At 43.9% G+C, this 14,713-nt stretch overlaps 1 protein-coding gene across 1 annotated transcript in view; it reads left to right on the top strand.

Annotated features, from left to right (window-relative positions):
- Nucleotides 1–14,713, top strand: part of itpr2 (inositol 1,4,5-trisphosphate receptor, type 2) — a 200,613-nt gene that overhangs the window by 126,135 nt on the left and 59,765 nt on the right. The window contains exons 41-46 of the mRNA XM_048610561.1: nucleotides 1,320–1,576; nucleotides 3,059–3,259; nucleotides 5,213–5,323; nucleotides 7,528–7,623; nucleotides 9,436–9,552; nucleotides 12,256–12,366. Of these exons, the coding sequence (XP_048466518.1) occupies nucleotides 1,320–1,576; nucleotides 3,059–3,259; nucleotides 5,213–5,323; nucleotides 7,528–7,623; nucleotides 9,436–9,552; nucleotides 12,256–12,366 (893 nt within the window). The remainder of the gene's footprint in view (nucleotides 1–1,319; nucleotides 1,577–3,058; nucleotides 3,260–5,212; nucleotides 5,324–7,527; nucleotides 7,624–9,435; nucleotides 9,553–12,255; nucleotides 12,367–14,713) is intronic.

A 14,713-nucleotide genomic window follows, 5' to 3' on the forward strand; every position in this document is an offset into this window, starting at 1 on the left:
CATGGCCTTTGAGGTTCAGAAACAACCTGCTTTGTTGCAGGGCGAATCTGAAATGAGCAATCGAGGGGTTTAGCCTATTCCCAGAGATAAACAGAAGATGAGACTGTCCCTCCACAGGAGGAGAGGGGTGTCCAAAATTATGTGGGGTCCAGACAGGGTAGAAATTGTTCTCAATGAAAAGGATTGAGAAGCAGAGGACACTGATTTACGGTGATTGGTGAGAAGTAGCAACAGTGACATTGTTTAACACAGAGTGTGGTTTGGATCTGAGGAAATGGGACCAGGTGAATTGATCAGGCCGAGAGCCAGTACAGATGTGATGGGCTGAATGACCTTCCTCTGTGCTGTCACCATTCTGTGACTACTTTGTGATTCTAAATGCAAAGTGCTGAGATTCTGAGGTAATTCTTTACGGTGTTGATTCTCATTCTCTTTTCCTGGAGTCCGTTTGGAGGTGAGGGTGTCAAATGGTTTTTTATTAATGCCCATTAACAGCAATATGGTGATGGTGAAGGGGGTGAGAGGCAGGTAGCTAAAGAGCTTGTGGAAACTGGGCCGACGTGACACCAAGAGGACCACAGGTTGCTACTTTAGGTCAGAAGTCTGCAGTGTGCTCACACTGTGACCAGCTGCCCAGGCAATGAACCGACCCCACATCTTGCAACAGGTACAGCATAGAAAGAGGCCATCCAATCCCATCGTGTTGAATCACAAGGTGAGCAATTCATCTAGTGCCATTCCCACACCTTCTCCCTGTGATCCTGTGTACACTTTTCAGACAAATGTCTGATCTTTCCCCCCCTCAGTCGACCCTGTCCTCCACCACACTGTCCAGTTGTGTGTTCCAGATCCCAGCCCCTGAGTGGGGAAGAGGATTTTCCTCATGTCGCTATTACTTTTTGCCAATCGCCTTAAATCTAGGCCCTCTTATTCCCAGTCCTCTCACCAACAGGAAAAGATCTCTCCCTATCACCTCTGTCCGGTCCTCTTGGGATTTTGTATACCTCGATCAAAATTCCCTTCTGTTCCCTACAGAAAAAGATCTCCCACCTCTTCCCGTCTGTCCACGTCACTGAAATTCCACATCTTTGGAACCATACTCCTGGATCTCCTCCCGGGTTTGACATCCAGCTCCCTGGTTGATTCCCATCCCCAAGCTCCCCCCGACCATTGTCGAGGTCAAGTTCAGGGCATCTAAGGGACCCTAGAGATTTCACAAAGTGCATCTTAACATGCTGCCGAGGTCGTGCAAACGGGAGGTTATAGAGAATTATACATCCAACCCATTACAAAGCAAACCATCTTTTCATGTCTCTTAGTGAAGGATCCATCATACCACCTTAAGGAGGGAATGAAAGGCCAATTGGCAGAGGCCTCAGTTGCCACATACAAGGCCTATTATATGTACAGGAGGGAGATGGATCCCGAGGCTGATCTTTTGCCTGTAGGGAGTGAGGGCATCGCGTCGGAGGAGAAGTCTAGCGAGGAAGAGGTCATGAGCCCTGCGATCGCTATCATGGAGCCCATTCTCCGGTTCCTGCAGCTGCTCTGTGAGAACCATAACACAGAACTACAGGTAAGGTCACCCCCAGCCAAGCTCGAGCACTCCAGGTCCTGGTGGACATTGAGAAAGGAAACTGGCTCGGCTGTGCTGAGTAAAACTACCCTGCGCTACTTGCTGTACGTGCTTAAAAAGCGAAATGTCAGGTTAGGCAGTATGTTGTTGGTGAGATGTGGCAATAGTCTTGAGTTGCACATCAGTTTGAAGGGTGAGCAGGGATAGGGACCTGAATGACGTCCTCCTGTTCCAAATCCTGCTTTGGAAGTTCTCGCTGAGATTTCTGTTCACATACCTGCAGGATTGGAAAAGATCTTTCTTGGTACTCTTTCATCATTAGCCACTAAATCCCTAAATCTAAACATCAAACTCTGCTGGTACCAACATTTTGAAATTGATACAAATTAATATTGATTTAAAACAACTAAGCCTTCTACATAACCAGCTGCTAGCAGCTTCACTGTGACTCACCGACTGGCTAAACCACTTTGGTGGGCAGTTAGGGATTAATCTCCAAAGTAAGGTACTGTGGGACGCTGGAGATCTGAAACAAACACCGACAGAAATTGCTGGAGAAACTCGGCAGGTCTGGCGGCATCTGTGGAGAGAAAGCAGAATTACCGTCTCCAGTCCAGTGGCCCTTCTCCTGAAGTTTCTCCACCGATTTCTGTTTTTGTTTGTAAGAGTTAATCTCAATGATTAGCCTCAAAAAGTGCAATGCAAACTTTATGCAGAGAGTTGAATTTTTTTTCTGAGAAGCTCTTCACTGAGGGTTCGGAGTTCCTTCCTCAGAAGGCAGTGGGTACGGAATCTTTATGTATTTTTAAGGTGGATTCTTGATTTCCAAGTAGAATAAAGGATTATCAAGGATATACAGGAATGTAGAGTTGAGGTTAAAGTCAGATCACCCACGAATGGCTCGAAGGGCTGAGTGGCCTACCCCTGTTCCATGTTCGTTTGGCATTGTAGTGGGTTGGGTTAGCTCAGTTGGCTGGATGACTAGTTTGTGATGCAGAGTGATGCCAACAGCAGGAGTTCAATTCCCAGCACCAGCTGAGGTTACCAGGAAGGACTCTCCTTCTCAACCTCTCCCCTCACCTGAGGAATGGTGACCCTCCGGTTAAACCTCCACCAATCGTTTCTCTCTCTCTCTCTCTCTCCCTGGAGATGAGCATAATTTTTCTTTCTAAGGATCATGAGCCTTTGAATCCTTCTCCCCCAGAGAGTGGGGGAGGCGGGATCATTGAATAATTCTAAGGCAGAGGTGGATACTCCCTTGACGATGAAAGGGAGTCAGTGGAATGAGGGGGTAGGCTTGAATATGGATTTGCAGCCTGTGTCAGATCTTATTGAATGGTGGAGTGGACTTGATTAAGTGTAGCCCCTAACTTGATTACTTGTATGGATTACATTTGAAATCTCTCTCTTTGAAGAGATCAGTGGGATCTGATTGCTCCTCTTACTGATGATTGATCATTTTCACGTCTGTCATCCCTCTAGAATTTTCTCCGGCACCAAAACAACAAAACCAATTACAACTTGGTGTGTGAAACGCTGCAGTTTATGGACTGTATCTGCGGCAGCACCACAGGAGGACTTGGCTTGCTGGGGCTCTACATTAATGAGAAAAATGTCTCACTTGTCAACCAGACTTTGGAGACGCTGACTGAGTATTGCCAAGGACCATGCCATGAGAATCAGGTACAGTCCCAGGAATCAGTGCCCGTCAATTGATTCTCATCCAACGTTAATGTATTTGTCACGTTTGAACTATTGTACCACTTGGCCTCTGGACACCATTGACTACTCAATGTGGATCAGAACTAATTGATACAATGTTCCACTGGTAAGACTGCTGTAGGTGAGCAAGCATGGGGGTGATGGGTGAATGACTCGGTGTGAGTTAGGGTACAGGTAGCTGAGGGTGAGAGGCTCAGCGGGGAAGCTTCTTTGCATAGTTAAGCCTGGAGTTATGGATGGCTATTAACTTAGGCAGCTTCTTGGACACCCATGTCATTGGTGACCAGCATCAATCTGAGTGAAGGGAGGTGGGAGTTTTGGACCTCTATCCCCTCTTCAGCCCTTGTTCAAAACCAACTGAGGCCCTTTTAAGCAGAAGTGGATTTGGATCGGTGTACCTTACCAGACCCCCAACTGTTTTCAGGGCCAGCCTCGGACAATGGTAAAGTGGACCATGGGCCAGTGCAGGATGCAAGGTGGGAAGTTCCAATTCAAGATTCCCTAACTCATTCCCAATGAGTAGGTTCCAACTCCACCTAGAACCAGCCCCTGACTCCCACTGTCTGATATTGATAACTTGGGCAAAATCAGTTGCCTTTCTTTATCATTCTGGTTTAGGAAACTGGAAGATCAGAGACCAAGCATCTCATGAAGCGTTGGGAAAGGGGAATTATTGGAGAGGGGCAGCAGGAGACTGACATGGCTTCTAAGATTATAGAGTGGTCTGTCTGCCCTGAACTGATTTCGAAATTACACACCTCGCACATGGGAGTGGTTTTGTTTGGTGCTGAATCAACTGACCCCTGAGGTTAAAGCAAAATTTCAGTGCAGTGCAAAACAAACTCTGTTTGCTCATGATGTCCTATTGTACTGCGCTGGGGTAAACGGATATCTCAAGGGTTCAACTCCAGAATCAATTTAGCTGGAGCTAAAGAACAAAAAGGGTAAAGTTATATTTCTAGATGCAGTCTGTAGACCACCAACTAGTGGGAAGGATGTACAACAACAAATCTACAGGGAAGCTACAGTGAGATGCCAACTTGCTAGTCATTATAATGGGGGACTTCAATTGCCCTAATATAGACTGGGATACTGGTAATGTAATGGGCACCAAGAGGCTTGAGTCCTACCTTATGCTCAGAAGAGTTTCCAACAGCAGTACGTGTCTAGTCCAATAAGGAAGGACGCATTGTTGGATCTGGTTCTTACAAATAACAAGTGTCAATAGGGAACATTTAGGAGACAGCGATCACTATATCATAAGGTTCTGGATGGTGTTGGAGAATGATGTGCAGAAAAACTGATTGGCGGAGAGCAGACTTCACCAGAGCAAGAGCAGAACTGGGCAGGATTGACTCGAACAAAAGGTTAGTGGGAAAAACAGCAACTGAGCAAAGCAGAACTGATTAGAAACCAGAAGGGCAATTTACACATGGAGAAGGGGCGTGACTGAGGCATTAAATGAATACTTTGCCAAATGTCTTTACCAAAGAGGAAGAGGACATGATTAAGAGATGGAAACTCTCTGATTATGAGGCATTCAGGAGGGCATTGGCTGATTGTTTGGGTGGGAAATAATGTTCAGCGATACGAGGCAAAAGCAGGAGATTGGCACTTGGTGCTGATGCTAATTTGAAAAGCCAGTGTAGACGTGATGGGCCAAATGCACTGTTTCTGCACCATTACAATTTTGGTGATTCGGTTGCAATTTCACCATCTTGTCGAGCTTCACATTCAAAACAGTCATGTGAGTTGCTAATGGACCAACATAGTTTACACTGTAGTGTGTACAGCCTTTTTTGTGTAGCTGTAGGCTACAGAATTCTGTGCAACACCCAAGTTTTGCCTCTCCTTCTGTTCAGCAGTAAACACCCTGAGCAATGAAGTTTGCCTGTTTTTCATTGTCTCACACAGACCTGCATCACCACCCATGAATGTAACGGAATTGACATCATTATCGCACTGATCCTGAATGACATTAACCCTCTCAGCAAGTACCGAATTGACCTTGTCTTACAACTAAAGGTAAGATTGTCAAGACCTTTAGTTAATTTAGTGTTTTTTATAAAGAATTTATTCTGTTTTTGTCAGTCTGATGAGGGGGATTATTGACTCATTTCAAATAATTTGAAAGAAAATTGCAAAGAGACAATATCTTGGCCTTTCTTTGCCTTCTGCGTGTACATTTCTGATTGTTGGTATTGGACAATACTTGCAGACAAACCATTTGTTATATCAAATACTACGTCTCAAAAAAAAGGCTTTTGCATAATCTAGTGCATGCATACTTGAAATAAACACACCAAAAGGTCCTTATTTATGGTCAAACGATGTTTAATTGGGCATAAAAGATGCCATAGTATTATTTGAAAGAAAACCAGATGAATTCTCCCCACATCCGTAGCTAGTATTTATTCTGCAACCAGTTCTATTAATTCTACTTTTGAATCGATCTGTTCAGAGATGTTATTACATGTCTCTGGAATCAGGTGGGACTTGAACCCATGTTTCCTGGCTCAGAGGTAAGGGACATTACTGCTTAGCCACAAGAGCCCTGCTCCAACAACAGGAAACCTCCTCTACACATGTCTGCTGTTATCAGACTTTTGAACGATTAAGGTTGATCTTTCTCTCACCTTCTCTGCACCTGTAACACTATATATTCTGCATTCTGTTACCCTAATGTTCATATGTTAGGTATGATTTGCCTGGATAGCATGCAGAACAATACTTTTCACTGTATCGTGGTACATGTGACGGTAAATCAAATTAAATCCTGTTAAGGCCCCTCAGGATCTTATATGGTTCAATCAAGTCACCTTTTACTCTTGTAAATACCAGCAGATATAAGCCTAGATTGTCTAATTTATCTTCATAACAATTCATCCATTCAAGGTATTAATCTGGTAAACCTTCTCTGAACTGCTTCCAATACATTTGCATTCTTCCCTAAATAAAATGTGACCAATTCTGTACACAGTACTCAACTGTGTTCTCGCCAGTCCTGTGTAAAGTGAAGCATATCCTCGGTCTGTTTGTAATCAGTTCCCCTCCAATGAACTGGATGTAATAATCCCATTTTATTTATAGAATCCCTATGGTGTGGAAACAGCCCATTTGGCCCAACAAGTCCACACCGAGTCTCTGAAGATCATCCCACCCAGGCCCATCCCACGACCCTGTCCCTATAACCCTGCCTTTCTCATGGCTAACACACCTAACCTACACATCCCTGGACACTACAGGGTAATATAGCATGGCCAAATGACCTTTGGACTGTGGGAGGAAACTAGAGCACCTGAGGAAACCCAAGCAGACACAGGGAGAGTGTGTAAACTCCACACAGACAATCACCTGAGGCTGGAATCGAACCCAGGTCCCTGGCACTGTGAGGCAGCAGTACTAACCACCGTGCCACCCTTATTCTAACATGTATCTTTGGACTTACCATTACAAACCTCATGATAGATCTCTGGTTGCAGAATGAATTTTGATGGCAGTTGCTCTAGTGATGAAATGTGTCTGATGCTCCTGGAGGGTCAGTGTATGATTGATTTTCTGCGGTGATTTACAATGGGTGAGGTTAACTTTGAAGTCTGCTAGCTTGTTTTGGGTTCAGAGTAATTGAAGATTGATTTTAGGGGAGAATAATAGTTTTAGGGCATTTGCAGGAGACCTGACTGAGGTTAGAAGTAAGTACAATTTGACTCCTAGAAATGAGTAAAGTTTAGGGGAAGTACGGTAAATGACAGTAGAAAAATTTAGTTTATGAAACTTCCAGAGCAGGAGTGGTTGGTTAGAAATCTGCAGGTTTTTAGAAGCCAAGAACATCTAAGCTCTCAGTTTTGTGAGTATTCATGCAAGAAGTCTTTATAGTTCACAGTAAAGAACTGAGGAGAATCAGTTAAGACAATCGAAAAGATCTGATACAGTGAGGTCATTTCTCTACATTAGATAGTGTTAGAAAATGGGATGAGACTTTGTTTTGCTGTGCGTTTTAAGGTCTTTCAGACTGCACTGATCCAGCTTGGTTTTGTCAGTTTTGTTTTCATCGTTTGTTTAAGAAATGTCAGTTCTGTTGTTAAAGAAACTCTGCAGTTTAGAGTGACCATGTTTCAATGAAAAAATAATCTATCGCACCACATATTATTCTGGGATCTGATTTGTCCAGTAATGCATCGCCTGGTTTTGTTTTAATGAACATCTTGTATTTGTTTGTATTAAAACAGAACAATGCTTCTAAACTTTTACTTGCCATCATGGAAAGCAGACATGACAGTGAAAATGCAGAAAGAATTCTCTACAATATGCGACCTAAAGAACTGGTAAGAAACTTAAAAGATAGTAAGAACTGCTGATGCTGGAGTTTTTCTGCATCTTACATTGTGTTGTTCACTGATGTATCTCCAACTAACCACAGCTTTACAAAGATCTATTTTCCCTCAAAAGGCAATGTCCAATTATTGCTTGTCTTCAATCGTCATAAATCAATTTAGATGGGTTTGTGACTGTGACAGCTTAGGGGTTATAAGAGGCCATGATTTTGTTTGTGTGTGTGTGTGTGTCTAAGTGAATGAGTTCAGATCTTAAGCTATTTTTTTTTTGTCACATCTTTCATTTAAAACCGTGTGTTTCAAAACTATTTCCAACGTAAGGTTTAAAGGATATCACAAGACTGATTGTTTGGATTTCATCTGCTGGGGTGGAATTTGGTTTCAATTAATAAACCTGGGATATCATTGGGCTAGCAATCCAGAACCCAACGTTAATGTTCAGGGGATAGGGGCTTGAATTCCATGGCAGATGGTGAAATTTGAATTCAATAAAAAATGAGCCTAATAGTGAAAGGTCTGAGTGAAAATTTGGGTTGTGGATGCAGTTGTTTGTTAGCTCGCCGAGCTGCTTGTTCCATGGTGTGCGGATATTTCATTATCATTCTAGGCAACATCATCAGTGTAACCTTTAATCAAAGTGTTGGTGTTCTGATCCGTTCAGAATTTATGTGGTCCTCTGGTGTGGTGGGTCTTGTCATTTCCAGTTGTGTTTTTTAGCAGCAGTCTGTATATGGGGTCAGTTTGACTGGGCCAAAGTGACCATACTGCGACACCAGACATGCAAGGGAATTTCTGGAGGCCTGGTTCTCGCCATGGGACTCTGTTAACAAGCACATAGAAATAGACCCTGTATATAGACTGCTGCTAAAACAACAGAACTGGAAGTGACAAGACCCACCACACCAGAGGATCATATACTTTCGGATGGAGCAGAATACTAACGCTTCGATTAGAGGTAGCACTGATGATGTTGCCTAGAATGGTAACGAAATGTCTGCACGCCACAGAACAACAGGCTCAGCGAGCAAACAATCAGGTGAGCATTTAATTATTGTCCATTATTGTAAAAGCCCACCCGGTTCACTGATGTGCTCTGTGGAAGGAAACTGCCTTCTTAACCTGGTCTGGCCAATGTATGACTCCAGACCCACTGCAATGTAATTGACTCTTAACTGCCCTCTGGGCAATAAATGCTGACTTTGCCCACAACATGCCATGAGCAAATGAAAAACTACCATGGATAATTGTAAAAATTGAATACCTTTACTAAGGAATCTCAGCGTGTCAGGCAGCATCCATGGGGAAGAGAGCGAGCTAACATTTTGAGTCTAGATGACTCATCCTCAGAATAAAATTACAAATCTGCCAGCCCTTACTCAGTCTGGCTTCCATGTGACTTTACACACTCGGCAGCGTGACAGGCTCTTAACTGCCCTCGGAAATACCACTCTGTTCAAGAGATGCTGGCCTTGCCAGTGATGTCCACACCCCACAAAACAATGAGTTAGATATGGTGGTTGGGGAGCTCCTTATTGGAAATGTTTCCTCACCAGCACATTGGGCCCTTGGCCATCTGGGCCATGCCCAAAATTTGTTGAGTCGCACCCTCGGAGAAATTAGCCATGCTCCCCAGCCTGACCTGTACCCACTTCTCGACCTGAAGCACACACTTTACATTGTGCCCAGAGCTGCATAGCATGACGCAGTTTTATAACAGTACATCTTCCTGTAGTCTGTACACTAACATGCACAGCCTTAAGGACCTTTTTCACTGTGCAAAGCTGAATATCTTTTCTTTTGAAGGTTGATGTTATAAAGAATGCTTACAATCAAGGTGAGGAGGTTGATAATGACGAGACTTCAGAGGACTGTATCTCACCAAAGGATGTTGGCCATAACATTTATATTTTAGCTCATCAGGTATGTTGATAGATTAGAAACACTTGCAGCTAAATCTTTCTCAACCATGTATCCCTTCAAAAATTTTGGGTTGTATCAGATGAAACGGAAGGTCTTTCTGCATGTTTCTCAGTAATGGATATCAAATACCCAGCTCTTGTCTTTCATGGACTGTGCACTTATAAACAAATGTATATAATGCAACACCCCACAACCCTTCTCAGCTACTGAAATCATGCAGACATCGTTGTACTGTAGGAACCATGCCAGCTAGCCTGCAGACAGCAATTGACTAGTTGATTAATTGGTTTCAGGAATTAAAAACAAAGTGCTGGAGAAACTCAGCAGGTCTGGCAGCCCTTGTGGAGAGAGGAACAAAGTTTTGAGTTCAATAGTAGTCTTCGGTTCTGAAGAAGAGTCAAGTCAGACTTGAAACATTAACTCTGTTTCTTTCTTCAGATCCTGCTGAGTTTCTCCTGCACTTTCTATTAGTTTCAGATTTCCAGCATCTGTAGTACTTTGATTCGAATTAGCTTTATGTGTGGGTTCAGTGTTAATATTGACCTGAGCACTGGGAGAAATCCCTGATCTTCAATCAGAGGATTCTTTATAACAACCTTTTCATATCCATTGTTCAGACACCTTGTTAAGACAAGGCCCTATTATCTCAGATTAATGTAAATGGGTGACAGTGTTCAGTGGTCAGCACTGCTGTCTTGTAGCACCAGGGACCCGGTTCAATTCCTCCCTCGGGTGACTGTCTGTGTGGAGTTTGCACATTCTCCCTGTGTCTGCGTGGGTTTCCCCCGGGGGCTCCGGTTTCCTCCCACAGTCCAAAGGTGTGCAGGCTAGGTGGATTAGCCGTGGAAAATACAGGATTAGAGGATGGGCAGGGTCTGAGTGAATGCTCTTCAGAGGGTCAGTGCAGATGGGCCAAATGGCCTCTTTCCACACTGTAGTGATTCTAAATCTCCCACTGACACTGTATTGAAGAAGGTTAAAGGAATTATCCCTTGCGTCTCATATATATGATAATAATGACTTAATTTCATCAGCCATTGGGACATCCTGTGGTCCTGAAAGGTGCTATATAACTGCAAGTCTCCCTCTCTCACCTGAGAGGGCAGGCAGCGTCTCAGTTTAATGTCACATCTTAAAGTCAGCCACCTGTGACGGCCGAGGCCCTGCTGCACTGCACTGGAGAGTTGGCTGGAATCTGTGATGGAGTCTGTAGGCCAGAGCTCGGTTGCACATTGATAATACATGTGAGAGGTGGCACGGCATTTTTTTTTTAGTATCATATCAATTTAGTGCAAAGCATCAGGAAGGCATTATGTAAACATGTTCTTGTTTCTCACCTGTACGGTGTTAATATCTGGCTGGCTTTCATACTTCATGTTGTTCTAGTGGCTTTTGATTCCATTACAAAAAGAGTTTAACCAGCTGTTTTCTCTTGGAGTTCTGTTTCTCTGTTGAGCAACGGTTTGCCGTTCCAGGTGCTTATTGCATGTTTATTTTCTAGGAAAATCCTGAGCTCACTCGGCTCAATGTTAGAAGATTAGCAACAACATATGCTATTGTAAATAATGCTGGCCTTCAGTACAATGATAAGACTCAATTTTCTGATTCGAAGGAGAAGTGAGATCCTCTTCCTGTACAATGATTATTATTTCATCAGATTTTTAAATTCCTCCTGGGATCTGGGCATCACTAATAAGATTGGCATTATATGCCTGTCCCTTGTTTCCCTGGGAGACTGTAGTGAACAATGTTGAATAATTTCGGGGAGCAAGTCGATATAACTGAGTGACTTGTTTGCAAATACTGCAAACGTTGAAAAGCCAGAATCAGACTCAAAGGCACCAGAATGGCAGGTTTCCTTCCCTGGAGAATATCGGTGATCTCGTTTCATTTTTAATGACCATCCAGCAGCTTCACTGTCCTGGTGTCTCCATCCATGGCTATGGTGAGAATTAATCCCCACATCCTGGGCATTGTTTGCCCAGACACATCCCTGCTTCACCAACACAGCTTGGATGCTGCACTATTGCATCTGTTACATCCCAAGACAGCTCAAATCATTCCACAGCCATTTAGGAAGCCCTTTTGAGGTGCAGCCTCTGTTCTTCAGTACGGAAATACAGCTGCTGAATTATGTACAGTAAGATCCCACAATAGCAAAGAAATGGCTAACCAACTTTGCCGGTTTGATTGGGTTTCTTTGAAGGAGGAGTGATGGCCAGAATATCAGGAGTACTCTCCTAGCTCCTCTTGAATAATCCCACGTGCCCTTTTTATATTCAGTTCAGCTGACAGATAAGGCTTGGAATTTCAAAGCAAGGGCCTTGTAGAACCATAGAGTAGAACCGTAAGACTTTATGCGTGCGGTGGTTCCTCCAACCATGCAGCACTCCCTCAGCATTACAATGAAATGTCAGCCAAGAATGGAGCAGGCAACACGCTTGTGTGATCAAAATATAACACATTTTTACTGTGTGTGTAATCAACCGCCTCTCAATCTCGTTTAGGCACAGGAAATCAGATTATCAGGAGGAAAAGAAGAATTTGCAGGGTGATGATGAGGAGGCAGGGGAGTGGCACTAGGAGCTGTAATGCAGACACGAGGGACTGAATGGCCAGCTTCCATGTAATAACAAATTCTGTAATTGTCTGACATTGATTTACACAAGGTGCTGATATCATTTTGTTTTTTTTTCTCTCCAGCTTTCACAACACAACAAGCTGCTACAACAGGAGCTCAAGCTATGGTCTAAGCCACAGGACAAAGGCAGTGAAGCTTTAGCACATTATGCGAATCACACTGCACAGATTGAGGTATGCTGACCATTATTGCAATCCAACTCTCAACCAGCTGTTTCTGTGGGTGACTGCCTGAAATCCTTGTCTCCCACATGACAGGCTGATTTGAATGTAACTAATGTTTTGGAACAGCTTAATGTTGGGAACTCTCTGTTACTTAAGTGTTAGCAATTTCACAGAATGCTGACTTCCACCATTTGCGTGCGTGCACTCAGAGTGAAATTTCCACATTAGGGAGACTGAAGGGGCGAGAGTTAGAGGAGTGCTGATATATCAGAGGGTCTCGGGATTGGAAGAGATTGCAGAGATAGGAAGGGGCAAGAGCATGGAGATTTTTAAAGTTCTTCAATTTCAAATTCGAGGTGTTGCATAACTGGGCACCAAAGTAGGTTTGGAAGCAATGGAGGTTGTAGGTGAAAGGTAACCTGATGCAAGTGAGGACATAGGGACCAAGAGTTTTAGATGAGCTCCAGTCGAAGGCAAGAAGGCAAGAAATTGTTTAATCGAGATCTTTTGAAGAGGGAATAGGGTAAAATCTTAAATCATAAAGCTCAGAAATTCTGCTGTTCCTTCAGGCATGCTTCAGATGGAGGATTATCCAGTGAGATTGGAAACTGGAGTGAGTTCAAAGGGTTTGGAGGTTTTGCTAGTAATCAGCTATTTAGGTTTGATGGGATATCTGAGACCTATTGGAAAGAGGGCACAGAGACAGATAAATTAAAGCTGAAATGGGTGTGAATTGATTGTGTAAACACAGGGAGCTAGTAATTAGTGGTGTGAGTGTTTCATGGGCTGTGGCTAACTTAAAGCTCTCACCTGAAAGTGTGGACTTACGTTCTGTTCAAAATATTTATCTTTTTATTATAATGAAACCTCTTGGATATAGATTAAAGAGCTGGACTTGGGGATTTCTTTTTATTCAATCATGTGATGTGGGTATCTGGCTGGGCTCAGCACTGATTGCCCGTCCCTAGTTGCCCCTTGAGAAGGTGGGGGTGAGCTGCCTTCTTGAACCGCTGCAATCCATGTGCTGTGGGTTGACCCACAATGCCCTTGGGGAGGGAATTCCAGGATTTTGACCTAGCGACAGTGAAGGAACGGCGATATATTTCCAAGGCAGGATGGTGAGTGGCCTGGAGGGGAACTTACAGTGGATGGTGTTCCTATGTATCTGCTGCCCTTGTCCTTTTTGATGGAAGTGGTCATGTGTTTGGAAGGTGCTGTCTGAGGATCTTTGGACAATTTCTGCAGTGCATCTTGTAGATGGTACACACTGCTGCTACTGAGCGTCGGTGGTGGAGGGAGTGGATACTTGTGGATGTGGTACCAATCAAGCGGCTGCTTTGTCCTGGATGGTGTCAAGTTTCTTGTGTTGCTGGAGCTGCACTCATCCAGGCAAGTGGGGAGTATTCCATCACATTCCTGCCTTGTGCCTTGTAGATGGTGGACAGGCTTTGAGGAGTCAGGAGGTGAGTTACTCACTGCAGGATTCCTGTGGCCACTGTATTTATATCCATTTGTGTTTCTGGTCAATGATGCCCCCCATGATGTTGATAGTGGGGGATTCAGTGATGGTAACAACCATTGAATGTCAAAGGGCCGTGGTTAGATTCCGTCCTATTGGAGACGGTCGTAGCCTGGCATTTGTGTGGCACAAATGTCTCTTGCCACTTGTTAGCCCAAGCCTGATACTGTCCAGGTCTGGCTGTATTTTGGATTGGGCTGCTTCAATATCTGAGGAGTCACAAATTGTACAGATTAATAATTTCGAAATTTGCAGATGACAAGAAAATGTCGTAAATAAAGTAAATGTAGGGTTGCATTGACTGCAAAAGCATTTAGTCAAGTTGGTGGAATCGACAGACGCATCTATCACAGAGAGAGAGGAGATGATCCATTATGGTTTGACGATTGAGGAGAGGCATTATGAAGAATCCCAGGAACAGTGAGGTTAGTGTTTTGAGCAGAACCCATTCTGAAACATTGTTTAGGTGCAGCTGCGGTATGATGCCCCGTTCCAAATTTCACTTTCAGAAGGATGGCCAAGTGTTTGGAGTAGGTTTGGAGGCATTTTGCTTGGAATGGTACCTGGGATGACTGAGTTTGGTTGGGTGAGGCAACTGGAGATTTTCTCCTCGGAGCAGAGACCAACACGGGGAGCAATGATACATTTACAACCAGGTACAGGGTTTTGATAGAAAACTTTCAGAGAAACCATTTCAATTGCAGCAGTATCAGTCACCAGAGGACAGATTGGCAAAGGAGCCAGAGCACAATTAGAGAGCTGGATGAACACAGCAGGCCAAGCAGCATCATAGGAGCAGAAAGGCTGACGTTTCGGGCCTAGACCCTTCATCAGAAA

Source organism: Rhincodon typus, chromosome 22, assembly GCF_021869965.1.
Source record: "Rhincodon typus isolate 14 chromosome 22, sRhiTyp1.1, whole genome shotgun sequence".
Classification (NCBI taxonomy): domain Eukaryota; kingdom Metazoa; phylum Chordata; class Chondrichthyes; order Orectolobiformes; family Rhincodontidae; genus Rhincodon; species Rhincodon typus.